A 27,329-nucleotide genomic window follows, 5' to 3' on the forward strand; every position below is an offset into this window, starting at 1 on the left:
GAACCTACACGCTGTTAGAAGGTAATCAGTTACAGATGAACATCACTGCAGTCTGCTGCTTAAACAGGATTTTATGACCACTTCTAAAGTCAGTTGTCTGAAAAGCATTTTCATCATTAAATTAATTAAGTTCCATTTATTTCAACCATGTACCATTGAATATTAATATATTAATATAGAGCAGTTTTACAGTGTTTGAGCAGAGCTGTAGGTGAGCTGGTGTGCTCGAGCTGCAGTCATAAGGTAATACATGTTTACAGAGTTAATTGGAACATCCCATTCAGACTGTTCAATAAACAAAAACTTTATATATATCAAAGTTATGTATTTGTATCCTGCTTACAAATGACTTGAATGTACCTTCATCCACAACTCTATCCCTGAAGTTCAAGTACATCAGATCTCCTGGATAGATGGATGGATGGATGGATGGATGGATGGACTTTGGATGGATGGATGGATAGACTATAGATGGATGGATGGATGGATAGACTATAGATGGATGGATGGATGGATAGACTATGGATGGATGGATGGATAGACTATAGATGGATGGATGGATGGATGGACTATGGATGGATGGATGGATGGATGGATAGACTATGGATGCATGGATGGATAGACTATAGATGGATGGATGCATGGATGGATAGACTATAGATGGATGGATGGATGGATGGATAGACTATAGATGGATGGATGGATAGATGGATGATAAATAGATGGTAGGATAGATAAATGATACTTTATTAAGCCTGAGGGAAATTCAAGAAAATTCTGTAGAACTACTGTAAATTACCCAACAGCTGGTTGTAATACTCAGCACTACAGGTTCAAACCTCAAACTGATTCTGAAGAAGGATAATGATGCAGAAAGTCCCATCCTGATTGGTTCAACATGTTTGTTATGTATAAACTCTACAAGTTGTATTTTTAAGACTGTCATCGATACACTGCAGTGTGAAGGTGTAAAATATCATTTATGTCACTCGTGGTGTATCTCCTAATATACAAAAAACAGCATATGAACATTTTACAAGGTTGAAAACTTAATTTTGTCTTTAAACTACACCTCCTACTGTAAATGTTACGGCAGTCAGAACTTAGTGGACCTCCTCTGACTACACTGAAAGTCTTCCTTGCAGGATCCCAGACAAACCACAGCAGTCTTCTGTTCATGGTGCAGCATTGGTCGCAAAGTCTATCAAAGTGCAAAGTCATCAGTGAATCTTTCAGTCGGCTGTTCACTTTTCCTTAAAAAAGAACATTTTGTAGATCTTTCCTATTTATCGGCCACAGGGGATGCTCTCAGAACTCTCCTACAGTTTCCTGAACGCCTGATTTCCACGGCTTGAATGAGCTTCAAAGCACCAGATAGAAAAGTTTAGCAGAGTTAAAAGTGCAAACTTATCCGATTCGGGATGATCTCGAGAGAATGTTTGAAGTCTGAATGCAGCGTTTTGTGTCAGACGGAGGCATTGTTGAGCAGCACTTGAGAATAGCCGGTAAGTGGAGCAGCAGCAGAGCAGGAGTCTGGTGTTGGTTTGCAGGATGCATTTCAAACTCTGAACAAGTTCTTTCTTCCTTCTTTGGCTGTGACTTCATACTGAACCCAGTTAAACATGTCAGAGTGTATAATGAGAAGCACTTGAGAGAAGGAAAAGGGCTTAAATGTGTGCCTTTAATTGAATTTTCAGCTCTACAAAAAAGTCCAAGTCCGACCTCCAGTGTTAACATATGTAAGACACTGTGACGCAGATCAGTCCTTGTTTACTATCTCACTACAAGGATGAATCTTCTAGAGAGGTTTCAGAAGAAGTAAAACATGTAAGTGTGAGTATTTCAGCCTGAATTAGGAGCTCAAAAGCACAAAACTCCTCAGACATCCTGAGTGGATCTGTGGAGGCTACCATCATTTGAAATTATCACATTAGAGCCTGAGATATGCTGATCTAATCAACACATCTTGTGATAATTACTGGAAAATTAAAATAAAACAAGATGTTGGAGTGCTAATTGTAGCTGAGCTAACGTCACATAACTGTAAGGCCTCTGGTTCAGATCGGTTAGATCCGTTTCATAACTTCATCTGTTACCCAACATTCCCTGTCTGTCTTTCCAACAAAAACAAAATTCCCAGAAAACGATCTTTGAAAGCTGTAACATTCAGTCCAGATTGTTTTAGTTTCCACTCCATCGACTCCAGCTTGTACCGGTTAGTTTCAGCGTCTCGTAGCTGAATATTCTGACTCCAAAATCACTTCTATAAACCACAAATGATTTTCAGATGGGATCATTGTGAGATGTCACATGACAGAAGTTCAACTCTGAAACCCGTGTGTCTAGATTTCATGTTGAATTTGATTAGAGAAGTTTGAACATTTTAATACAGATTCCACAATGTAAAGACTCTAAAAGTGAAAATAACAGCTGATATCCATTATATACTCTATAGTTCAGTATCTGTAATCTATCTACAGTCATGGAAAAAAATCATCAGACCACCCCTGTTTTCTTCAGTTTCTTGTTCATTTTAAATCCTCGTACCACTGAAGGTTTATTACCTGAACAGTATGAACAGCTGATTCCAGAATACTTTGTGTCCTATCTGACATGCTTCAGCTTTCCTGTCATCAGCAGCACTGCACACCCAAAGGTCTAGAATGGTTTCCTGCTGACATTCAGGCTGTAGAACAACTCAGAAGCTGTCAGCTCTCACATAACGCCTAAAACTAAAGAATTATGTGAAGCCACAAAGACAGCCATCATGAATGAGAGACAGGTAGAGAAAAAACTGAAGATCTCCAAGACAGCCATTCATTACACCAAGAAAAACCAAACCCAACATGGTTCTACCAAACTGCTAGCTGGTCAGGAAACGTCTTTCTACCACCAGATGACCGTCACTCATCTGTTCCTGTCAGGAATCGTCCTCAGACCTCCAGGGAACTTAAAAATGAGTGAACACTGTGGAGAAATAGGACTTGTTCTTCGAGGACAGTTGGAAAGCAACTTGTTGAAGCTGGTCTGAAGTCCCACAGCGCAGGAAGAAGCCCTTCATCAAGGAAAGGAAGAGGAAAGCCGGTTAGTCTCTGCTGGGATCACAAGGATTGGACTGTTGATGACTGGGCTAAGGTTCTCTTCAGGGATGGATCCAGTTTTCAGTGTATGTCCACTCCGGACAACTTACTGGTTAGGAGGAAGCCTGGAGAAGCTACAAACCAGACTGTCTGCCCCTACAGTAAAACATGGGGGTGGATCAGTGACCATCTGTAGTTTCAGTCTGGGTGGAACAGGGAGAATGAAGCCGGTCATGTTTGGAGTTACTCCTGAAAACAGTCTTCTTCCATCAGCTGGAAAACTCTTTCCTGCCTCCAATGACTGGATTTTCCAACAGGACAATGCTCCTTACCCTGTATTTATATTTCATCTTTCAGTATTTTATTACCACTTTTATCAGCCAGCTCTAACTAATTGTAACTGGATGAAGTGATCATGCTCGGTCACTGGTCCTGTTCCAGTCTTGGTCCACCAGATGAATTGAGCCACATGTCCTAAAGAACTGTGATAAAGTTATTAAGGCCTTACTGACAGACATAGTGTTTCCATGGGCACTGGCAGGCAGGTCAGTAAGACCTTAAAGTTCTAGTAGACGGTGTTTCCCACGCGTTTTCATTGACAATTAAAAGGTGTTTTCTTGTAATCATTCATTGTAAGTTCATGTTGAAGGCTTTTAGAGGTCTAAAGAGGTGACGAGTGAACCTTTGGAACTATGTTGTGATTCTGTTTTAGGGGTTTATGAGTAATAACGAAACTAAATGACTAGCTTGCAAATCATTAAACTTGAAGTGTGCAACTTTTGTCTGACAGAACTGACACTGGTGACTGTGATAATTATATATAATTATAATGGAACGCTTTGAACTGGTTTGGTCAGATCTGAATGTAAAAGATCACATGCTCTCGTCTTAGCTTTACAGATGCATCATCACCAGAACAACTATGTGGTTTCCATAATTAAAACTCATGTTGACTGATTGGATGATGTGGCTGCTGACCTTCCAGACTACACAGGATCTCAATCAAAACCATTTATTAACAACTTAGCAAGCCTTTATTTACACATTCACAACATTTATGGCAGCACTGTTTGCAGCAAAAGGACAAACAGCAGCATCCTTATTAGAGACTTGTAATTATTAATAAATGATTCATGATTCCAGCGACTGTCTGACCAATAAAACTTTAGCTGGATAAGATCATCCTGGAGACTGCAGCCTTATTAGTGACCCTAAGATTAATTTATCCTGCTGTATTTAACGTAGGTAGCTGTAAAGTTAATCATTTAAAAAATAACATATCCTAATACTAAACTGAACTCTGTGTTGGTAGGAATGAACTGTTTTCCAGTACATTAGTGAGTTCTGAGATGGAAACCAGACAACTACCAGTCCAGTCCTGTTCAAATTAAAGCAAACAGGACCCAGATACTGTAAATGCTCCCACATCCTTTGAGAAGATATCTTCTTTCCAGAGATATGACACTGGTTCAGTCATGTTTTCACCTGGCATGATGCCTGTCTGCAGCTTGTTGAACGAAACATTGTAGAGCAGACTAATTAACAGACAACAAGCCTGACCGTCTTCTCCTCTTCGTTTGCAGCGAACAAGCAGTAACTGGATCTCTGTCCAATTTAGAGCTGCTTTTTTTTTCTTTTCTTTTTTTACAAACTCAGAAGAGAGAAAAAGATGGAGCAGATTATAGACGGAGGGAAGAGCAGGAAAATCTGAATGAGGTGCAAAAAGAGGAGATTTCACTGTTAAATCAGGAGTTCATGAAGAGAGACGGAGGCAGGGAGATGATTAGAGTTTGGGAGAGGAAAGATGTGAGGCTGTGTGAAAGAGGGAACATTAAGAACTCAAACCGTGACAGAGACTCACTGTAATGAGATTCAGGGAAACGGGCTGAGAGATGAAAATTAGAGAACACAAGGTGAAGTGAACTTTTCAGAGTGTCCCCCCAGAACAAATTGATTATTGAGCAGCTTTTTGTACAATAATGAGAGCTTTGACACAGGTTTCATCCTCACATTGACAGGCTAGAAAATAGCTTGACTGATTAATCAATAATATTTAACCTTTACAGCTCTTTGACCGTGTGCTGAGGTCATCATATTTAATATCTGGCCTTTACGGTCAGTGGCTGTTAAAACTTTATGATCCGTTATATCAGCAGAGGATGAGGATTCTCTGATAGACCGTCGAGAACCAATCAGTCCTCCATCATCAAGGACTTTGTGCTCTGATTAGGATTATTATCAGACTATAAAGATGGTTTAAGACAAGTTGTCACCTTTCATCCATTCAGTTGTTTTAGATTAAATCTCAGGTACACCCGGTGAGGAAAGAAACACTGAAATGTGTCACTGTGCTCAGAATTATGGAAATTTAAATTTCACTGTTTTCAAGTTGAGCAACTGGAGTAAATCCATTAATAGAGTGTTTTTCTTCAATCTTTCCACCCTTATGAGATTATTTAAAAGGTTTCCTGAGTCTGTAGTCCACACATGGTTCTGTAACATGGAGCACATGGATGACAGAACATTTTATACCTGATATTACCCAAAATAGAAACGTGAGGAGAAAGTCTGACTCTACAGTGAGTTTAAAATGCTTTTTATATACAGTGCATTATTTAATGTAGGTTCTAACATTTGTTTAAAAATACTCCTAAAGTAGCACTTTTGTTGAAACCATGACTAAGCCGAAACAATCTCAGTTTTTCAGGTCTTCTATTGACAAATGGGTGAAAAACATCCACGCCCCTGTGTTTCTGTTTGAGGTCATGTATGGGAAGGTTTTTTCAGGTGAAGAGGTGCTCTGGCACACCTGGACACACCTGAGCTGATACTGATAGGAATGTGGTTCATCAAAGTAGCTTAATAGGTATAATTTCCATGTGACTCAGCCGGTAAGAAGCAGCACTGGATTTACCTGTTCTATAAATGATGAAGATCTGCTGTCAGCCCAGGACAGCCTGAGACACCAAAATACAGCTTTCTGTTCTGACAGGTGAAGTTCATAATCTTCATAATGTGATGACATCTTGATGCAGATGTTGGGCCATGAATCTGATTGTTTTTAATAAGAAACGTGACAGGGAATATGTCCCACCTAAACTTCCTAAGGGCTGCCAGTAGATCTGTTGTGTAGGACTAGATGCTGGTATCTGTGGATGGTCCAGTGGGTGAGGACATCCTCTGGGTTATCCAGTGGGCGTCCTCCTTCCTCGGTGTTTCGCTGATCTGCCCACGACACCTCCAGAAGGTTCAGCAGTGAATCCCAGGTTCACCTAACCTTGCCAGCAAGTTGATTTCTCGAGATATTTGTGAGTTCACAAATCTCTCAAGAAAGCATCTTGCACCACTCCCACATTCACTGTTCGTACAGAGCCAAGTTGGCACGGGCCAATCACGCAGCAGTATTCGTGTGTGGGGCGGGATATCCGGGTGTGAAGACGACACCAAGCGCCAGTAGATCAAAACAAACATGGCAACGGAGGACAACGATCGTGTAGATGCTGCTATTAAGTCAGTTTTAGCTGAATCTCCTATCGCTTCTTTGAAGGAAGAACAACGAGAGGCGCTTTGCGCATTTCTGGATGGTAAAGATGTTTGTGCTTTTTTACCTACGGGTTTTGGTCAGAGTTTAATCTACCAATTGGCTCCGCTCGTTGTGAAGATCCCGCGATTGGCTAAAAACAAACCTGTCAGAGGCGGGACATACTGTTGCATTGTCCAATCCGTGCCTCTTTCCTCCGAACTGATTTACATGGAGCGGTCCCAGATTGATATTGTGGAGTACTATCAAGTACTACACAATTATTAATCTGGCTATTGCCAGGTTAAGGTTCACCCCCTAGATGCCGTCTACTCACCTGAAGCTCCAGGTAGATCCTTGTTCTTCATCCACAGCCACTGACTTCCCTTTTCAGCAGCTCTGGAGAGGTCCTTGATCTCCTGCAGGTGGACCGTCGTATGTACTCCTATCTCCAGGAGAAGCCTGGATGTCCAGGTGGCTACGAACCCTCTGCAGCCTACTTTGACTGGTCGGACCTTCACCTTCCAGCTGTTCTGCATTGGCTCCATATATCTCAGCTTCTTGCGCTCATGGTCCTCCTCTACTGAACTCTCCAGGACACTGAGTGAAGCCGGCCATAGCAGCAGGTCTGGTAGCGGGTTGGTGGAGTTGACCTCTGGGGGGAAGCAGATCCAGGTCTACCAGCATCCTCCAATCACAGCCCCTCTGAACTGGTCTGGAGGTGGTGGGACCGGCTCCACCCTCACCCTCCTGGACAAATGTTGTTTCTTGCCATCGGGTCAACGTGGGTTGCAGGACGTTAACACTCCTCTGCTGCATCTCCAGAACCAGTTCCAGACACTTCATCACCTGGTTCTTCCTCCAGGTGTAACGGCTTTGGGTGATGCTGGTCCTGCAGCCCACAAAGATGTTTGGCTGTAGCTGGAGTCAGGGAGATGTGGGGTCTTCTCCATCCCATTGCTTGAGGTTCTTGGGTGATGGTAGGACATCATAGGCCTCCTTGATGGTGAAGCTCTAAACGTCTCCGTGTCCCTCAGCTCTGGACCACAGATCTTCCTCTTCTCCACTCCTTCCCAGGTCATCCACTGCCATGAATTCACCTGTGCGATGGCTTTCACACACCTGTCTGGTACCTAATTATGCATGATTATCTAATTATATTAATTATTTTCTCTACTAACTGATTAAAGGGTTTGCTTAAGACATGAGGAATGCTGATTATAATGTCCTAGAGTGGAAAGAAAATCTAGACTCAGTCCAAAACCAATTCAGAAACAGTTATTTTACCACTACACATACAGGAACGATATGTTTAGACTACATCAATAAATGATCAGATAGTTGTAAGTTAATTGTCTTAATTCCAGCTGTAGTTGATTCTTATACCACACCATGCTGGTCCAGAGTGATAAAAATAAGTATTCAAAAGTTACCGTACCAGAATGATTGATAAGAAATGCCTCTAACACATCGTTGTGAATGGACACGCTGAGGAAAACAGACAGAATACATCTTTGTTGGTCTGACTTGCAGCTCGTGGTTTTGGTTTCGTTGTGGATAAAGAGCGTTACCATGGAAACCTGTGCAGATTGGTCCACAATGCCTGAGTTTAAAAATCTGATCTGATCACTGGTCAGCACCTCTTTGGCATTTATGAACAGATATAATGATTAATGACATAAATTGTTCATGTTATTGCAGCTGTAAGCACATTAAAGCTCTTTAAAATGTTAATTGATGCGTTTGTCGACAACCTTAGCTCCTCCTGTGATGCATCTGGAACCACATGTTTGTACATCAACGCATCATGAAGTGCTTTAAAATCTGCTTATGACTGTTCATGTTCCACTTCTAAACGATAAATAGAAATACTTTTTAATCAGATTCTTGTTTTCCACCCGTGAGGCCAAAAACTCTCATTCTGAATAGTTAATTAGAACTTCCTTGGTTTTATTTATTAAGTTTTTGACTCTCTTCCCCACAAACACATGAAGCTTTTTCTATTTTTTATAAGGCAGTATTTCTGAGCTCTGCACCGCGGCTGTCCTTGGGTTGACGATGTGAAGCGTGTCTTCAGAACGTTTGCAGGCGATAATAAAAAATGCTGGAATGTCAGAGATTTACGGGCTGAGAGCTGCAGACGGTTATTCTGTCAGGCTGTGATGAGATCAGATGAGGCGTGTACGCTTTCATGCATTGTTGTGATGCTGCGGCTTCGTCTGTCCCTGAAAATGGTTTGTGGTTTGGGTCATCTGGAGTATCTTTAGACGGAGACAACAGGAGTGAGTTTTTAGCCTCAAACAAAAAGAAAATCTAAGTGAGGAAAGGATGGAAGAATAGAAATGGAGGAAAAAAGCAGAGTTCTCATTGATTTTTTTCATCTTCTTTCCCCCATAAATGGAGATACGTGCATTTCACTGAAGCAAATAAAGGGAATTATCCTCAGTAATACGTTTATATCTCAAACTAAACTGTCTTGTTTGGACATTAGTAGACTATTATTCACATCTATAAATCCTCTTTTAGATCCAAATCTTTATCCAGAGCAAACTACTAGAGGACACTCTTTATGTTTGGTGTTTATTTGTGGGTTATTAGGAGTTAATAACTCAACAAACTGTTTTAATGAGTAGTTCTGTGCTAGCAGAACCAGTCTACTGTAATATTTCATATTATTCACATTGATGAGGCTGAAGACACACGGGACAGGGCGGTCAGATGTTGTTTTAAGGTGGAATGAGCGGTCTGAGGTTACAGGATGCCTCCATAGTCAAAGCAATGGTTTTCCTGTCAACAAGCTTTTCTTTCACCTTGGAATAAAGAACCGGTTTTTATTTTCAGAGCCTGCGTTTCTGTCTGTTAGAATTAGAACATAGAACAGCTTAAAGTAAACAGGCATGGACTGCAGGAGAGGAATTCTGGCTTTCAGACAGCAAAGTACTGGTGTTAGCATTTTTAAGTTTGGGTTCGACAGAGGATTCAAAAGAACTTTAAAGGTAACCTTCAATCCCCTCAAATAGTACCTGGGCCGTTATTTACCTCAGCAGCAGAGTCAGGGCTTTGCTTCTAATCCCCGTTGTTTGGTCACGTTTTAGGACACTCTCTGGTTTTGATTCCCTCCAGTTTCCCTGTCAAAGTTCCTGCTGTTAATGAGTCCAACACTTCATATAAAAATTTACAATTAAAAGCTTTCTAGAGTTTCAGTGGATAGAAAACATTAAATTTAGGGCTTTTATTGTGAAATGTATCCAAAGTGACCTTCGTCTGAGAGTAGATCCAACACAAGCAAGGATCTGAACCAAGAGCAGAACTGTGTGGTTCCTCCTTGTTCATTAAAGTAGATCCATCTGAAACCATCAGTCTGAGCTGCTTCTGTTCAGCTGTGTATGCTCTGTTCCTCAATTAACTGGAAATATTTCTTTCACAGATGGTTTCTTGTGTCTCTATTAGGCCAGTTGTTTGTATTTTTTCGGTTAGGGTCTGTGTGATGTAAGTTTCATCATCTGCAGCCAATACTGTGTCCAAAACGTAGATGCCAGCATGTAAGGAACAGAGTCCTCCAGACGGACTAGAATGTGTTTTAATAACAGCGATGTGGCTACAGAGATGTCCTCCACTGACTGAAATCAATCGATCAGAGGTTCATTCGCTCCACAAACTCTCTGCTCTGTGTTAAATGTGCCAAACAGAATGAGGAAATCCTTTATGGACTCGTATGCCAAAAGACATCAAAGTTCCACCCAGAAGCCAGCGACGCGTCCAGGAAACGAGTTAATGACCAGCGTCAACAACACGTTAAATATGTGGTTATGTAATCCTCCTGGTCGCAGCTTTCCCGGCCCTCTGATGATAACAGTAGTTAGTCTTCCCTCCTCCACTGGAGCTGATTAACATGTTGTGCCAACATAATTGAGTTGTGTAACATTTCAGATCCAACACTGGGCTCCATGCCGGAGGGAAAAAAAAAGAATAACACTGGGAGGAAGTCTGTAGGTGTTCAGAGTGGATAGTAGAAGCAGTGTTCTGCTGTTTACTGCATGTTTTCACCATTAAATCTAACACCAAATAGCTTGATCTGGTGAAAGAGCTGAGAGTAGCTGGGAAGACAGAGGAGTCGAGAAGAAAAGTAGTCTGGAAGGGAAATGGACATCTGGGTGTGGAGGTGGTTTCCCTCCGGGGTACAGGGGCAGGATGGGGATCTGAGCTGAAAAACACCCAGCCTGTCCTTTATCAGCTGTCCTTTATCTGCATTCCTTTCTGCAGCATATTTTACATCTTCTGACTATAAAACATCCATTTGTCCTCCTATGAAGGACAGAGTAGTTCTAACCTCACCCTGCATGTGGGTGAGGAGAGGGGAGACGGTCTGCTGTCACCCACCGCAGACTTTTAGCAGGAAACCAGGATGACACATGGACCACATCTTCAGAGCTGGATGTCCACGCTGACATGCTCCTCACATCCTCACACCACAAAGCTGTGGTAACATCTGGACAGGTTTGGATGCGTCTGCACGTCGCTCAGCTTCTAACTGGATTTGGAGAAAGTTCCTGGTGGAAGAATGAAATTCCTTCAAGCTGGATGAAACCTGAGCAGCTGCTGTTCCTCTTTCCATTTCAGAACGTCACTCTGGTGTTCCTGTAATAGTCTTTCATATCACGCCTTCATGCTCTGCAGGAGTCCATATGTGACGTGTGAATGCGCTGATCTGAGAGCTGTAGTATTGATCCAGTGATGTGGATCTACTGCTGAGTATTCCATTTAGAACCGGCTGTGTCGTACATTAAACCGTCATAAGTACCGTTATCTGCACCATTCACAGGAAACCAGCGCTCGCTCTGACGTGTTTTATGCTTCTAACATTCCTGTTTTGTTTCAAGGAACCGCTTTGCTGCAGATCAAATTAACAATTTGTGACATTTCCACATTTCCACGTCACTTCAGCTGGTAATTAATCAGCCCACACTCAAAGCTGTTACCGTCTGAGAAACCCAACACCACCAGAAAGTACTAAAGAAACAGACGACAAATGACCCTAAATGCTGCTGAGTCACAGCTGATCTCTCAGAACTGGAGAAACACCAGCGAAGACAAATTAGAGTAAAATTACAGCAGCAGTGGAGACCTGGTGGTTTTAAAGGTTCACCTGCTGTTTCTGACTCTCTCCTCCTTCCTCCTGCAGATCCAGCCGTACGATAAGATCGCCGCTCGAGGCCTTCCTGACAACGTGGCCGACAGCTTGAACAAACTGGTGGTGGTGAAGCTGAATGGAGGTCTGGGCACCAGCATGGGATGTAAGGGCCCCAAGAGCCTGATCAGCGTCCGCAACGAGAACACCTTCCTGGACCTGACCGTGCAGCAGATAGAGGTACGAACACGCTAAGTAACCCGCTGGAATCCTCCTAATGAAGGAATATCTCTGTAGGGTGAAGATCCACTGTTTCATGGCTTTAAATAGACTTTAGTTTGGTGTTTATTCTGCTCCTGGTATCATATTATCGTGATTTAAAGCCGAGTTTATGCTCAGAGATCACGAGGGGAAGTTATTTGGAGTTCAGTAGCAGCATCTGCATCCATAATTAACGTTTAAATTTCCATTTAATCATATTTAGCTGCAACTAAACATAATCCAGTCCGGCCCTCAAAGTGTAAAAGTTCCAGAGAAGACATTAACTGCAGATTGTAAATTAGTAAATCTGTAAATTTAAAATCATTTCTAGACCATGACAAGTTGTTCTGATCAGAAAGTAAAATACTGGATTGTTTATTGTTCCTTTGACGTTTTGTGTCTCATTTTTGTAACATTTTGTCTTTTTTTACTGTTTTTTTTGTCTGACTTTTGTCATTCTGTTTTTATTTTTGGCGTTTTGTTTCTCGCTTTTGTCATTTTTTTTCTCGCTTTTGTCATTTTTTTGTTTGATTTTGTCGTTTGTCCATTTCTTGTTACTTTCTAACTTTTGTTACATTTTTTGTCTCTTTTTTTGTTTTGTGTTGTCTAATTTTTGTCATTTTGTGTCTGGTTTTTGTAATATTTTGTCTTGTTTTTGTTGTTTTTTTGTGGTTTGTCTCATGTTGTGTTTCCTTTTTGTGTCTCTTGTGCGGTTTGTCTTATTTTTGACATTTTGTCTTTCACTTTATTCGTTGTTTTGAGCATCGTTGTTGTCGTTTTGTGTTGTTTTTGTTGCTCTGCTCTTTAGTTCACCTCAGCTCTGGAGCTCCTCTTCTCTTCGGTTTGGTTTTACAGCCTGCTAGTTTATAGTTCTGACCGTTCTCATCAACCTGTTTTCCAGCTGCAGGACACAGCTGTTTAAGCAGGAAAAAGGTCTTATAATCCCTCTTTATGTGTCATTGATGAGCACCAAATGGCAGGAATGAGCTGCTGAACCAACACGGTCTCACGGGGATTCGTGAAACTGTCACGTCAGTTTTTGTTTCGGTTTCGTGCGCACCAACACGATGTCGTCATGTTTTTCATGCCGCTCACCACGAGCGAAACCCGCTGTGGTAATCACATCTGAAAGTGGTTTATACCGGCGGATTCATGACGATCTAAGCTGTCCATCGGCGTTTGTGGCCGCCACCGCCGCCGCCATTGCGGCCGGATCACATCTGAAAGTGGTTTATACCGGCGGATTCATGACGATTTAAGCTGTCCATTGGCGTTTGCGGCCGCTGCTGCGGCCGGATGTCTGGCTGAACACAGTGAAGAGACAAATAATTGGCTTTTGAAGTTAGTAAAGACAAAAAACGGAGATGAAAAAAGAGTACTGAGAGCCTGGACACAAAAATGAAGTTTCTCTGATTTGTTGAATCAGTTTGTTGCTCATCGTCTGATGCGGGTTTAAAATCAACAAAATGGTGCTTTAACTTGAGCAAATGACTTGCCTGACTTTGAATGATGTTTAAAAGTGATCTCAGGAAAGCTGTGGGTCACAGAGGATTCACCTTCCATTGCTGGATAAGGCTTTCTAGTAGTTTCTCTTTTCTGTGGCGGGTTGTTATGAAATCTTCCTGCTAAACCTGTCCATGCATCAGTGGATAATTGCTTCAGTTATAATTGTGATGAACGCGGCTCTCCTTTGTCCGTCACATTCCTGCCTGACCCGGTTTGAGGAGCAGTCAGCTGGTTTCTGATGCAGCACAAACATCTGTTATCTGTTAGAATTATGCTTCTCTTTTTCTTTCTTTATTCTCCAAAAAAACATACTTTTAAGATGATTCAGGGGGAAAATTACAAGCACATGTCTGTTCCTCCATGTAGACATGCTGTTTGTAAAAGAGCTGCAGGTCTTCTGAAAGAGCTCAGTGTGTTTGTGTGTGTGTGTGTGGGGGGGGGGGTCGTAGTGAAACGGAGTCCAGCAGACGTCCAGGGAAACAGAGACGACTGTGTGCAGCTATTCAGACCTGATCAGACCTTAGTTTCTATTGAACCATCATTATAAAATATAGTGAAACAATCCCCACGTGTCCAAGAAGCCTTTTGGTTGATCTGGTGCTCAGATTAAAGATTAAAGTGAAGTTTAGAGAAAGTTGTGAGCCTCAGAGTTCAGACAGCCAGTGTGAGTAATGCTGCTTAGTGTGTTTTAGGGGTGGGTGTGTTTGCTTCATGAAGGCCTCCTGGGACTCCTCTCTCAGCACACTGCTCTCTGTGTCACACTGACTGCTCTCCACTTTCTGCTCAGATTACCTGCCGACTCAGTCAGCCTATTGAGAAAGAGAGAAAATGATCCCTCTCTCCAACCCCCACAACCTCCTCCTGGGTGGAAAACGCCCCTCTGAGCCTCAGTGTTGAATCAGGCTCGGTTATGTTGGACTGTTCTGTCACACCGTACGTAAACTCACATGGGAAAGCTTGGACAAACTCAGGCGCCACCTAGCTGCTGAAGATTTACTGCTTTCACCTGCGTGGCCGGTCTGAAGTTCATCAAGTTGATTAAAAAAGTGCAGGAGAGGATGAAAGCTGTCTGTTCAGATGCCTTTAAATGCCTAAAATCAGACAGTACCCTCCACATTAAACACCTGTTTTCATCTTCACGGACAAAAGCAGTCCAGCAGAAACACTTTTATACCGTTGTTGAACTGATGCGATCTCAACATCACAGATTCTTGGAGGGACTGATTGCATGAAGCAGAAGGTTTAGTGGTGGAGCTGCACAGGTGTGAGTATTTAGTATGTTAGCTCCATAGTGGCTAACTGAACAGCACTGGAGAAATGGAAAAGACATCCTTTGGTCTTTATTAGAAACTCTGAGCAAAATGTAGATTGAGAAATCGAGGAAATCGTTTGCAGATTACTCAACGAGTGCTAACCTGCATCTTAATATATCCAAATTTTATGGCTGTTAGCATCCAAATGTATAAAGTTGAAGTATTTTCCCACTTAAATTTTACTCCTGAAAGTGTGGAAAAGACTCTGTGCACGGACTTTTACAGAGAATATAAACTTTAACAAGTCAAGATGATTCTGAGGACTATCTAACCTTTGACTTTCCCTCAGGATCATCCATCATCCATCCATCCATCCATCATCCATCCATCCATCCATCCATCCATCTTCAGTGGTCTTTTGGGGTTTCTAAGGGTACTAGGGGGTTGTAATGGAGGCGATGGTGCTCCTTATTTGATCCACTGACGACTAGTTTTGTTTTAATTAGACTTTTTAACTTTGAAGACTGTGTGTGCTCTTATTTTAAACAGTTTTTAAAATCAGAAAAAGAGACAGAAAGGATGAAAAAAGAAGGTACGTTTTCCAGTCAGAGATCGCCAGGTTCTCCAGTAGATGCATCATCTGTCATTCCTTCTGTCTTCATACACCCACGCTCAGCATGCTGGGAAGACGAGCAGAGTTCTGAGCTAATCCTCTGATATGTTTGTTTGCACTGCATCATATCTATATATGCGTCTATATTTATATACATAAATGTGAGCGCTAGGAGGGGCGATGAGTTAACGGAGCTCTTTAATAGCTTTAAGGACTGTAACACAAAGGAGAAGGAAAGTTAAACAGTTCACACACTTATTTAGGTCTTAACTAGCCAGCACCCATCCTGGTTTATTAATGCCACAAACGGGTTCTCACTTCAGGTTAGAGAAGCAGAAATTCCCTGTTTTCTGTCATTCAGCTCTTTAACAGCTTCCTGCTGACTCACATCCTTCTCCTGCTCTCATTTCCTCTTATCTTGGTCAAAATACATTTCCTCCCAATCTCCTCAGTTATTATTTGCCTCTCTGTGTTCATTCTAATCAGTCGAGTTCCTGAAATACCGTCTGGACTCTTCCTGCTTAGTTTTTCTTGACATTTTGATCCTGGAATTCAAATGAATTTTGTTGTTGAAATCAGGATAAATGCAGTAATGTTCCTTTTACAAAGTGGCACTACAACAAAGACTCTGAAACAAACATTTATGACAGTAAACCTGTCAGTGTTCCAGCGTTAAAATAAGTCATTTCAGCACACAGCTCTGCATTTGTTTATTCAAAAGTCGACATTTCAGTTCTAAGGATCTTTCTTAAGACATTTAAATCATGAAATGACAAAAAAATAAATAATAAAATAAAAAATCATGAAGTGACAAAAAGAAAGTCTCATTTCTGTTTTCTGAGCCTCCCTGTTTCCTCAGAAATCAATCTTAGCAGACTTCAGCGACTTATGAAAGAGTCGTGACGCACAGCTGGCAGCAGCAGGACTCAGACACAGTCACAGTATTTGTCATTATTTGTTCTATTTGTTCTCTTATTTGTTCTCTTATTTGTCCTGTTTTGCATCACCTCTTTAATACTTCACGGCACACGTGTGTCATATAAAAAGCTGCAAGCGTGCCACGTTGTAGATGGAATTATATGTAAATATGTGGAGTCATGACAGAGCTAAAACACAAACGTAGAGACGGATAAAGCGTCTGTTAATTAATCAACGGTGGTTTAAATCAGCAGCTCGAAGGCAGGAGTTTCCTATTCTGTTGAACGCCTGCTGCCTGGACTCATCTCGATGTAAGCAGAGAGGAGGAAACGCAATGACACAAGCAGAGGGAATAGTGTTTAAATACAGCCCATAATATCCCCCATAGCTGCAGGATAGACCAATATCAGTGATATTATGGGCTGTATGTGGCTTTATGATGGATATGTTTTGAGGAAGGTCTTTCTGAATCAATCAGGTGATCGTAGAACATCTGGAGGATTTAATTCCTGCTTCATAAAGGAGCAAAGCAGAGCTGCTCTACAGCACCGATATCAAAATAATCACCAACATGTCCAGTAAAAAACTGAAGAAAGAAGTTCTACCTACACGGACTCCTTCTGTATTAATCTGAACATAAATGTTCATATTTACTGCATGTAAGCACAGATACCTGCATGTTCAATAAATGCTGTTTACACCAATATAACCTTTGTTGTTCTACACGTAAGTTACAGTTAGATAAGGACACATTAGCTCTGTTTGCTTTTATTTTATTAAATGACACAGCCACATAAAGCTAGGTAATATCCTAATATCCTTAATAAAACCCTCCTTCATGCGTACGATTGTTACCACAGAAATCCAGATTTTGCTTTGAAAAGTTCCAGATTTACTAATGAACTTTCAGACATCGTGTCTGAGCTGAACGTGTTTAAATGTAGATATTTATCCTTCATATTTTTCTCTGACACTTTATGGTGCAATTTTTAAAATAGCACATTCTTTATTTCAGATTAAACTTAATCTTTGTTGTGTGTTTTGTATTTTAGTAGATTTTCTGTGATATTGTCCTATGGTAATGGTGGTCATTGTATCGTTTCTGCTTCCTACTGTAACAACAGAATCCCCCTTTGCTGAGCAATGAAGTATTTCTTTTCATTTTTATTCTATCTGCATTTCTCTTACACTTTAAGCTCTTATCTCCTCAGTAAATATTAGCTATAGAGATAAGAGGACTTTATTGATTCACTGTGGGAGATTGCAGATCACAAAAGCATTATTAAAAATGTACACCATAAAAATAAAATCATAATTAATTAGAATAACAGAAAAGGACTGTGAATAAGATGAGATAAAACACACACAGAGCAGATTAAAGTTGAAGATTATCGTCTCTACTGGATGAATGAAGCTAAACAGGACTAATATTTACATCCTTTGTGTTTAACGTCTAACAGCACCTGAACAAGACGTACAACACCGACGTCCCTCTGGTCCTCATGAACTCTTTCAACACAGACGAAGACACGAAGAAAATCCTGCAGAAGTACACACACCACCGGGTCAAGATACACACCTTTAACCAGAGCAGGTGAGTCAACAATCGTAACACGACGACTTGTTGAATAACAGCTAATACTTCCTGATGCCGTTATGTAATACTAGGGTTATGTTTACATGGAAAGAAGATCTGGACATAAAATCCAAGAATATGTGAGATTTCAAACATGCCTTCATCACTGCTGGCAGATTTTTTTATGTACCTTTATGAGCAGTTAGCTGCTGGAACCTTCTGAACGAACTCAGCTTCCTCTGAAGGACTCTAAACACTAACCCAGACCAAAGGTACCAATGGTGAGAGAATGGTGGAGATACCTATGGTCTGGGCTCTAAATCACTGGTCCTACGTCTCACTGTGAGACAGGTTCAAGGACAGCCATTGTCATAGCGACCAAAGACAAGCTGCAATAAAATTCTGACTGTCAGAAGTTCTGGGTGATCGTCTCACAGTGTGAAGCTGCTGGACCTATGACAACTAAGTAAACAATAGAAATTTAGGATGAAATGACGGACTGATCAATAAACCCAGATAGATGATTTATGGAGACAAAACGCATCAGCGTTAAATCCCACAAGTCTGTGGGATTTAAACTGAGAAGACAGCCTGGTAGAGATGTGGCAGCAGAAGCCTTTTAGACATGTCCTCCAGCTTGGACCACAACCAGACAAGAAAGGACGAGGCATGGAAGGATATTTCCTTATTTTGGGATTTCTGTCTAAACACATAAATGTCAGCAGGACGAGGACTCCGTTCATGTTTGGCTAGTTTCCCTGTGATTGTAGGGCTCATGTTTGGCTAGTTTCCCTTTTATTGTAGGGTTCATGTGTGGCTAGTTTCCCTGTGATTGTAGGGTTCATGTTTGGCTAGTTTCCCTGTGATTGTAGGGCTCATGTTTGGCTAGTTTCCCTTTTATTGTAGGGTTCATGTGTGGCTAGTTTCCCTGTGATTGTAGGGTTCATGTTTGGCTAGTTTCCCTGTGATTGTAGGGTTCATGTTTGGGTAGTTTCCCTGTGATTGTAGGGTTCATGTTTGGCTAGTTTCCCTGTGATTGTAGGGTTCGTGTTTGGGTAGTTTCCCTTTTATTGTAGGGCTCATATTTGGCTAGTTTCCCTGTGATTGTAGGGTTCATGTTTGGCTAGTTTCCCTGTGATTGTAGGGTTCGTGTTTGGGTAGTTTCCCTTTTATTGTAGGGCTCATGTTTGGCTAGTTTCCCTGTGATTGTAGGGTTCATGTTTAGCTAGTTTCCCTGTGATTGCAGGGTTCATGTTTGGGTAGTTTCCCTTTTATTGTAGGGCTCATGTTTGGCTAGTTTCCCTGTGATTGTAGGGTTCATGTTTAGCTAGTTTCCCTGTGATTGTAGGGTTCGTGTTTGGGTAGTTTCCCTTTTATTGTAGGGCTCATGTTTGGCTAGTTTCCCTGTGATTGTAGGGCTCATGTTTGGGTAGTTTCCCTTTTATTGTAGGGTTCATGTTTGGCTAGTTTCCCTGTGATTGTAGGGTTCATGTTTGGCTAGTTTCCCTTTTATTGTAGAGCTCATGTTTGGCTAGTTTCCCTTTTATTGTAGGGTTCATGTGTGGCTAGTTTCCCTGTGATTGTAGGGTTCATGTTTGGCTAGTTTCCCTGTGATTGTAGGGCTCATGTTTGGCTAGTTTCCCTTTTATTGTAGGGTTCATGTGTGGCTAGTTTCCCTGTGATTGTAGGGTTCATGTTTGGCTAGTTTCCCTGTGATTGTAGGGTTCGTGTTTGGGTAGTTTCCCTTTTATTGTAGGGCTCATGTTTGGCTAGTTTCCCTTTTATTGTAGGGTTCATGTGTGGCTAGTTTCCCTGTGATTGTAGGGTTCATGTTTGGCTAGTTTCCCTGTGATTGTAGGGCTCATGTTTGGCTAGTTTCCCTTTTATTGTAGGGTTCATGTGTGGCTAGTTTCCCTGTGATTGTAGGGTTCATGTTTGGCTAGTTTCCCTGTGATTGTAGGGCTCATGTTTGGCTAGTTTCCCTTTTATTGTAGGGTTCATGTGTGGCTAGCTTCCCTGTGATTGTAGGGTTCATGTTTGGCTAGTTTCCCTGTGATTGTAGGGCTCATGTTTGGCTAGTTTCCCTTTTATTGTAGGGTTCATGTGTGGCTAGTTTCCCTGTGATTGTAGGGTTCATGTTTGGCTAGTTTCCCTGTGATTGTAGGGTTCATGTTTGGGTAGTTTCCCTGTGATTGTAGGGTTCATGTTTGGCTAGTTTCCCTGTGATTGTAGGGTTCGTGTTTGGGTAGTTTCCCTTTTATTGTAGGGCTCATGTTTGGCTAGTTTCCCTGTGATTGTAGGGTTCATGTTTAGCTAGTTTCCCTGTGATTGCAGGGTTCATGTTTGGGTAGTTTCCCTTTTATTGTAGGGCTCATGTTTGGCTAGTTTCCCTGTGATTGTAGGGTTCATGTTTAGCTAGTTTCCCTGTGATTGTAGGGTTCGTGTTTGGGTAGTTTCCCTTTTATTGTAGGGCTCATGTTTGGCTAGTTTCCCTGTGATTGTAGGGCTCATGTTTGGGTAGTTTCCCTTTTATTGTAGGGTTCATGTTTGGCTAGTTTCCCTGTGATTGTAGGGTTCATGTTTGGCTAGTTTCCCTTTTATTGTAGAGCTCATGTTTGGCTAGTTTCCCTTTTACTGTAGGGTTCATGTGTGGCTAGTTTCCCTGTGATTGTAGGGTTCATGTTTGGCTAGTTTCCCTGTGATTGTAGGGCTCATGTTTGGCTAGTTTCCCTTTTATTGTAGGGTTCATGTGTGGCTAGTTTCCCTTTTATTGTAGGGTTCATGTTTGGCTAGTTTCCCTGTGATTGTAGGGTTCGTGTTTGGGTAGTTTCCCTTTTATTGTAGGGCTCATGTTTGGCTAGTTTCCCTTTTATTGTAGGGTTCATGTGTGGCTAGTTTCCCTGTGATTGTAGGGTTCATGTTTGGCTAGTTTCCCTGTGATTGTAGGGCTCATGTTTGGCTAGTTTCCCTTTTATTGTAGGGTTCATGTGTGGCTAGTTTCCCTGTGATTGTAGGGTTCATGTTTGGCTAGTTTCCCTGTGATTGTAGGGTTCGTGTTTGGGTAGTTTCCCTTTTATTGTAGGGCTCATGTTTGGCTAGTTTCCCTGTGATTGTAGGGCTCATGTTTGGGTAGTTTCCCTTTTATTGTAGGGCTCATGTTTGGCTAGTTTCCCTGTGATTGTAGGGTTCATGTTTGGCTAGTTTCCCTGTGATTGTAGGGTTCGTGTTTGGGTAGTTTCCCTTTTATTGTAGGGCTCATGTTTGGCTAGTTTCCCTTTTATTGTAGGGTTCATGTGTGGCTAGTTTCCCTGTGATTGTAGGGTTCATGTTTGGCTAGTTTCCCTGTGATTGCAGGGCTCATGTTTGGCTAGTTTCCCTTTTATTGTAGGGTTCATGTGTGGCTAGTTTCCCTGTGATTGTAGGGTTCATGTGTGGCTAGTTTCCCTGTGATTGTAGGGTTCATGTTTGGCTAGTTTCCCTGTGATTGTAGGGCTCATGTTTGGCTAGTTTCCCTTTTATTGTAGGGTTCATGTGTGGCTAGTTTCCCTGTGATTGTAGGGTTCATGTTTGGCTAGTTTCCCTGTGATTGTAGGGTTCGTGTTTGGGTAGTTTCCCTTTTATTGTAGGGCTCATGTTTGGCTAGTTTCCCTGTGATTGTAGGGCTCATGTTTGGGTAGTTTCCCTTTTATTGTAGGGCTCATGTTTGGCTAGTTTCCCTGTGATTGTAGGGTTCATGTTTGGCTAGTTTCCCTGTGATTGTAGGGTTCGTGTTTGGGTAGTTTCCCTTTTATTGTAGGGCTCATGTTTGGCTAGTTTCCCTTTTATTGTAGGGTTCATGTGTGGCTAGTTTCCCTGTGATTGTAGGGTTCATGTTTGGCTAGTTTCCCTGTGATTGTAGGGCTCATGTTTGGCTAGTTTCCCTTTTATTGTAGGGTTCATGTGTGGCTAGTTTCCCTGTGATTGTAGGGTTCATGTTTGGCTAGTTTCCCTGTGATTGTAGGGTTCGTGTTTGGGTAGTTTCCCTTTTATTGTAGGGCTCATGTTTGGCTAGTTTCCCTGTGATTGTAGGGCTCATGTTTGGGTAGTTTCCCTTTTATTGTAGGGCTCATGTTTGGCTAGTTTCCCTGTGATTGTAGGGTTCATGTTTAGCTAGTTTCCCTGTGATTGTAGGGTTCGTGTTTGGGTAGTTTCCCTTTTATTGTAGGGCTCATGTTTGGCTAGTTTCCCTTTTATTGTAGGGTTCATGTGTGGCTAGTTTCCCTGTGATTGTAGGGTTCATGTTTGGCTAGTTTCCCTGTGATTGTAGGGCTCATGTTTGGCTAGTTTCCCTTTTATTGTAGGGTTCATGTGTGGCTAGTTTCCCTGTGATTGTAGGGTTCATGTTTGGCTAGTTTCCCTGTGATTGTAGGGTTCGTGTTTGGGTAGTTTCCCTTTTATTGTAGGGCTCATGTTTGGCTAGTTTCCCTGTGATTGTAGGGCTCATGTTTGGGTAGTTTCCCTTTTATTGTAGGGCTCATGTTTGGCTAGTTTCCCTGTGATTGTAGTGTTCATGTTTGGGTAGTTTCCCTTTTATTGTAGGGTTCATGTTTAGCTCGTTTCCCTGTGATTGTAGGGTTCATGTTTGGGTAGTTTCCCTTTTATTGTAGAGCTCATGTTTGGGTAGTTTCCCTGTGATTGTAGTGTTCATGTTTGGCAAGTTTCCCTTTTATTGTAGAGCTCATGTTTGGGTAGTTTCCCTGTGATTGTAGGGCTCATGTTTGGCTAGTTTCCCTTTTATTGTAGGGTTCATGTTTAGCTAGTTTCCCTGTGATTGTAGGGTTCATGTTTGGGTAGTTTCCCTTTTATTGTAGAGCTCATGTTTGGGTAGTTTCCCTGTGATTGTAGTGTTCATGTTTGGCTAGTTTCTCTGTGATTGTAGTGTTCATGTTTGGCTAGTTTCCCTGTGATTGTAGTGTTCATGTTTGGCTAGTTTCCCTGTGATTGTAGTGTTCATGTTTGGCTAGTTTCCCGGTGATTGTAGGAGTTTCATTTATGCTTTGATTATTTATTTTTCATGCACGGACAGCGCACGCTGATGATGTTTTATTCTTCATTCATGTGGACTCACAGACATCGTCGGCTGAGATTCAGCTGCGTTTTTATCATTAAATCTGCACAGAGCAAACTTCACATCGTGCCCAAAGATTATTAGATCCATGTGGTACAGCAGAGCAAGCTGGGAACTTCAAGATGGTTAAAATCTCAGAGTGTGGAGAGGCCTTTAAGAACAAACTGCTGCCTCTGACTCTGAACTCAAACTGTCAGGACCAGCAGCATCCAGACGGGAAATGTCACGTAATGTATGGAAAAGTCTATTAATATTTAATGCTTTGGTGTCTCGAGTTTGTCAGTCAAGTGGAACTTGCTTTTTACTGTTTCTTTGAATTATTTAAAGCACTTGTATGTTCTGTGCACCTCCAGGAGTGTAGAACAAAGCATTCTGGGACAGCAGCGTGGCAGTTGGAGGGCTTAATGTCAGCGGAGAGAAAGTGGTTGAATGGTTTAAAATGCCAATCAGAGGCAGAACAAAGAGACGTCTGTGGTCCAGGTCGTGGCAGTAATTCAAAAACGACAAATTAAATTCTGTGTCACACTATCTCATGTTCCAGTTAAATCACTTTAATTATTTTTTAGCTAAACAAAACTCCCTGGTTCTGCTACAGCAGAATAAATAAACTGCATTCGTTTGTTTTTCTAAACTAATTCCTGCAAAGAGCTGGAAAATGAAAGTCACAGTAAATGCAAATGCTGCTGCAGAAACATAGTTCATAAATCCAGAATAAATCCAGTGTGGTTTATAAACTAAGCAGAAAAAAGACAAAGCTTTCTTTTCATTACCAAACAGAAAGTGCAAACAGCTGATTATTACTCGGTGTTATTGTTGGTATTTGAGGCGACGTTTAGACGAGTAAAGCATTTCAGCATCAGTGAAGATTCGGATGATAAATGTGTGTCTGTTTAAGTACGTCTTAAAACAATATTCAGGCGTTCTTATGATCGCTGCAGCAGGTTTGGTGTGTCAGTTATTTTAATTCCAAATGAGTTCCGATGCAAAATGTGTGAAACCTAATCCAGCATGTCTGCTCTCTGTAAATAAACACACCAGAGTTTATCTGCAGTTAGTATTCAACAGTCTGTGTTAAATGTCCTCTAAAGTTTCAGTAAAAGAGGATGTGTCTTTGTGTGGCTCTGCTGCAGCTCTTAATGTGGATATACTCTTTATTATGTCTTTATTTTTAGCCTTATTATACTTTTCTGTTTTTGTCTTCCTTCCTCATTTCAATCTAGCTGCTGTACAGTAAAGTTTATCTGATCTTAACCAGGAAACAAACATGTAGATGTTGCTCTGTGACTGTTTATTGATCTTAATAATATAGTTAATTAGTTTCCATAGCAACAGTAGAAGTACAACTGGAGGTTTATCATTTACCAAAAAACCAGAGAAAAGGACCACCAGCTGACTGGAACATTGCAGGTTTCAAGGGATTATTACATGATGTTTTTCAGCCTTTAATAACGCACAGAAAGTGTTGAAGCTTCACTGTGAAATCTGAACAAGAAAGAAGAGGAAAAGAGAATTCACTGCCCAGATCAGTGAACAATCCAGCTGAAACATCCTCTGAGAAGACAGATGTTCACGTCAGGCCGACACGTCCAGGAAAGAAGAAGATTTTTATGAAAGTAAAAACAACAAAATGTTCCCAGACGTTGGTCCTTACCCAACATAAAACCTCACCTCAGAACAGTCAGCTGGACCTAATCCTCTCACCTGACCAGCTCATCTGCTCTCTGAAGCATCCTCAGCAGGAGGTCTGGTAACTCAGCCTGACGCCGATCCTTCTCACAAACCTTTGATCAGTTTCATGACGGACTGTTGGGCTCGCTGCCTCATCTGCCTTCCTGGAAAAACCTAAAAAGTTCACTTTCCTGACAGGGTTTGTGTTTGAAGTCTGGGAGGAGATGCGAGAAGAAGAAATTTACACGACAGTTGGCGTGTTTCAGTGTTTCTGAGGCTTTAACTCTTTGTGCCGTTTAACAGTCTGAGATTCATTCTGGAGCTCAGGGCTGCCATAAATTATTCCATTTTACATTCTTACTTGTTCCATAGAAGGGACACTGATCTGATACAGGCTAAAAGAGAAGGAATATGCATCAGACAGCAGATTTAATCAGCAGTTTAAGTATTCATGGCCTTTATGACAGACTGGGCTGCAGCTAAACATTAAACGGGGTTTAAAATTGTTTTAAAGCTGCAATTATCAGTATTTTTGTTACTATATATTTAATAATAAGTCAAATAATTACAGTTAACATCAAATGTGTCCCTTGGAGTGAAAGCTCTGAAGTTCCCCTCAGTTCATGAAGCATTTTAGCTTCTTTTGCTCCATATTTGCTCTTTTTTAGAGTCATTGCTCTCATCAAAACAATTAATGCAGATTTAAACGTGGTCTATACTCAGATTAAAGTCATTCTGTGCTTTTCAATTCCAATGGAACCTCTTAAATTTTAACGGGCCAAAAGAAAATAGTTAAAATGATTTAAGAACAAGGTTCAACGTGAAAAGTCATCGGACGCATTAGATTAAACTGTGAAACACAAATGGGGGGGGAAGTCTGGTTTTAGTGTTTTAAACTTAAGTTTAATTCCAGTTTAACTTCTGATCTTTGATTTGCTGAAATGGCTCAAAGTAAAATGAATGAATGAAGGAAGAGGTTTCATTCAGCTCAGTGGAAACAAGATCAGATTTATCCGTTTAAATTGTGCAACACAAATGGGAGGAAATTTAAATCTAAGTTCTGTAACTTGTGATGAGCTCCTGCTGGTTTTATGAATGAGGCACCAAGTTGTGATTCCTCATCCACTCAGTGTTGGTCTAAAAAGCAGTACTCTCATAAAGTGAACTAAAAACAAGTGAGAACCCTGGCTTATCTCATTGTTCTTCCCCTCCATCCAGGTATCCTCGCATCAACAAAGAGTCCCTCCTCCCGGTGTCCACCAGCCTGAGCATGACCGGCCAGAGCTCAGAGGGCTGGTACCCTCCCGGACACGGTGACATCTACGCCAGCTTCCACAACTCCGGCCTGCTGGACCAGCTGATCGCTCAGGGCAAAGAGTACATCTTCGTGTCCAACATCGACAACCTGGGAGCCACCGTGGACCTCCACATCCTGCACCACCTGGTCAGCCAGCCCAACGGAAAACGCTGCGAGTTCGTCATGGAGGTGACGGATAAGACGCGAGCCGACGTGAAGGTAGGAGGAGGAACGGCTGTTTGTGTGCAGACATAAAAGGTTTGGGTTTAATGGAACCAAACCAAACCCAGCATGCTGCCTTTATCAGATTAACACTCAGGTTTTCTCATTTTCTTCTGTTAGCATCAACCCACTGTACCATTTCTGTTTTATGTGCCAACCTTCTGACATATCGGTTTTTGAAACTTCTACCTGATCAAACGACATCTTCAGAACTCCCAGGCAGCTGATCTCCTTTGTCCAGCTACAGGTTTATGTTTGGGGTAGGAGTTTTCCTTCAGAGTGTTCCAGAGAACTTTTTTTATATAAGTAGAAAAAAAATGCAGGCTCCACTCCAAACACATGCTTTTCTTTTTACTTTTCTTTTATCCTGACACAGTAAAAGAGAATCAAAGTCATTCTTATTTGTAAACTCTGATGGCGGCTCATCCCTCAGCAGACGGTTTTCTTTTTCCTCTAAACTCTGCTATCATCACTGATTTTACTGCAGAGACCAAACACCACTACTGCTGATCACAACGATTGGGTTTTTAAATTAGATTAAACGATCCTTTAATTTCTGCCTTTAGATCAAAAACAGAGGAAAATACCACTATATAATCTCAGTCTTACAGTTTGATGCATTAGAATCATTCTCTTTCTTTTTACAGTTTGAAGCTCTGGTTGGTATTTTCCTGGTGATTTCATTCGTGTCCTCAGACTAAATAACAACTGCAGTGGAGTTTTTAGAAGGGAAAAACACGAACCATTATTACTCCAAAGAACCACTTTTAGTCATTATTGAGTCATTATCATCATTATAAAAGCATTAGCATTCTGAAATTATGGACCGTTTGTCAGTAAAACACAGCCAGTGGTTCAGAGAATGTTGTCAAATGTGTGTTGTAGGGCGGCACTCTGATCCAGTATGAAGGGAAGCTGCGTCTGCTGGAGATCGCCCAGGTGCCCAAAGCACACGTGGACGAATTCAAATCGGTCTCCAAGTTCAAGATCTTCAACACCAACAACTTGTGGATCTCTCTGGCTGCCATCAAGAGGCTGCAGGAGCAGAAGGCCATCGACATGGAGATCATCGTCAACCCCAAGGTGAGGGAAGAGGAAAGACCCAGGAGGGCTTAAAAGATTCAATCAGTAAAAACAAACTAAGGGAGCAATAAATAAGCAGAATAAATGGATAAAGATT

General features: G+C 41.5%; 1 protein-coding gene across 2 annotated transcripts in view; it reads left to right on the plus strand.

Annotated features, from left to right (window-relative positions):
- The window catches only part of ugp2b (UDP-glucose pyrophosphorylase 2b), a 52,907-nt gene that overhangs the window by 16,332 nt on the left and 9,246 nt on the right, over positions 1 to 27,329 (plus strand). For both annotated transcript variants that reach the window (XM_051959943.1, XM_051959942.1), the window contains exons 4-7: positions 11,783 to 11,968; positions 17,740 to 17,873; positions 25,849 to 26,146; positions 27,035 to 27,232. In XM_051959943.1, coding sequence (XP_051815903.1) covers positions 11,783 to 11,968; positions 17,740 to 17,873; positions 25,849 to 26,146; positions 27,035 to 27,232 — 816 coding nt within the window. The remainder of the gene's footprint in view (positions 1 to 11,782; positions 11,969 to 17,739; positions 17,874 to 25,848; positions 26,147 to 27,034; positions 27,233 to 27,329) is intronic.

The sequence above is a fragment of the Acanthochromis polyacanthus genome, chromosome 15, assembly GCF_021347895.1.
Source record: "Acanthochromis polyacanthus isolate Apoly-LR-REF ecotype Palm Island chromosome 15, KAUST_Apoly_ChrSc, whole genome shotgun sequence".
Classification (NCBI taxonomy): domain Eukaryota; kingdom Metazoa; phylum Chordata; class Actinopteri; family Pomacentridae; genus Acanthochromis; species Acanthochromis polyacanthus.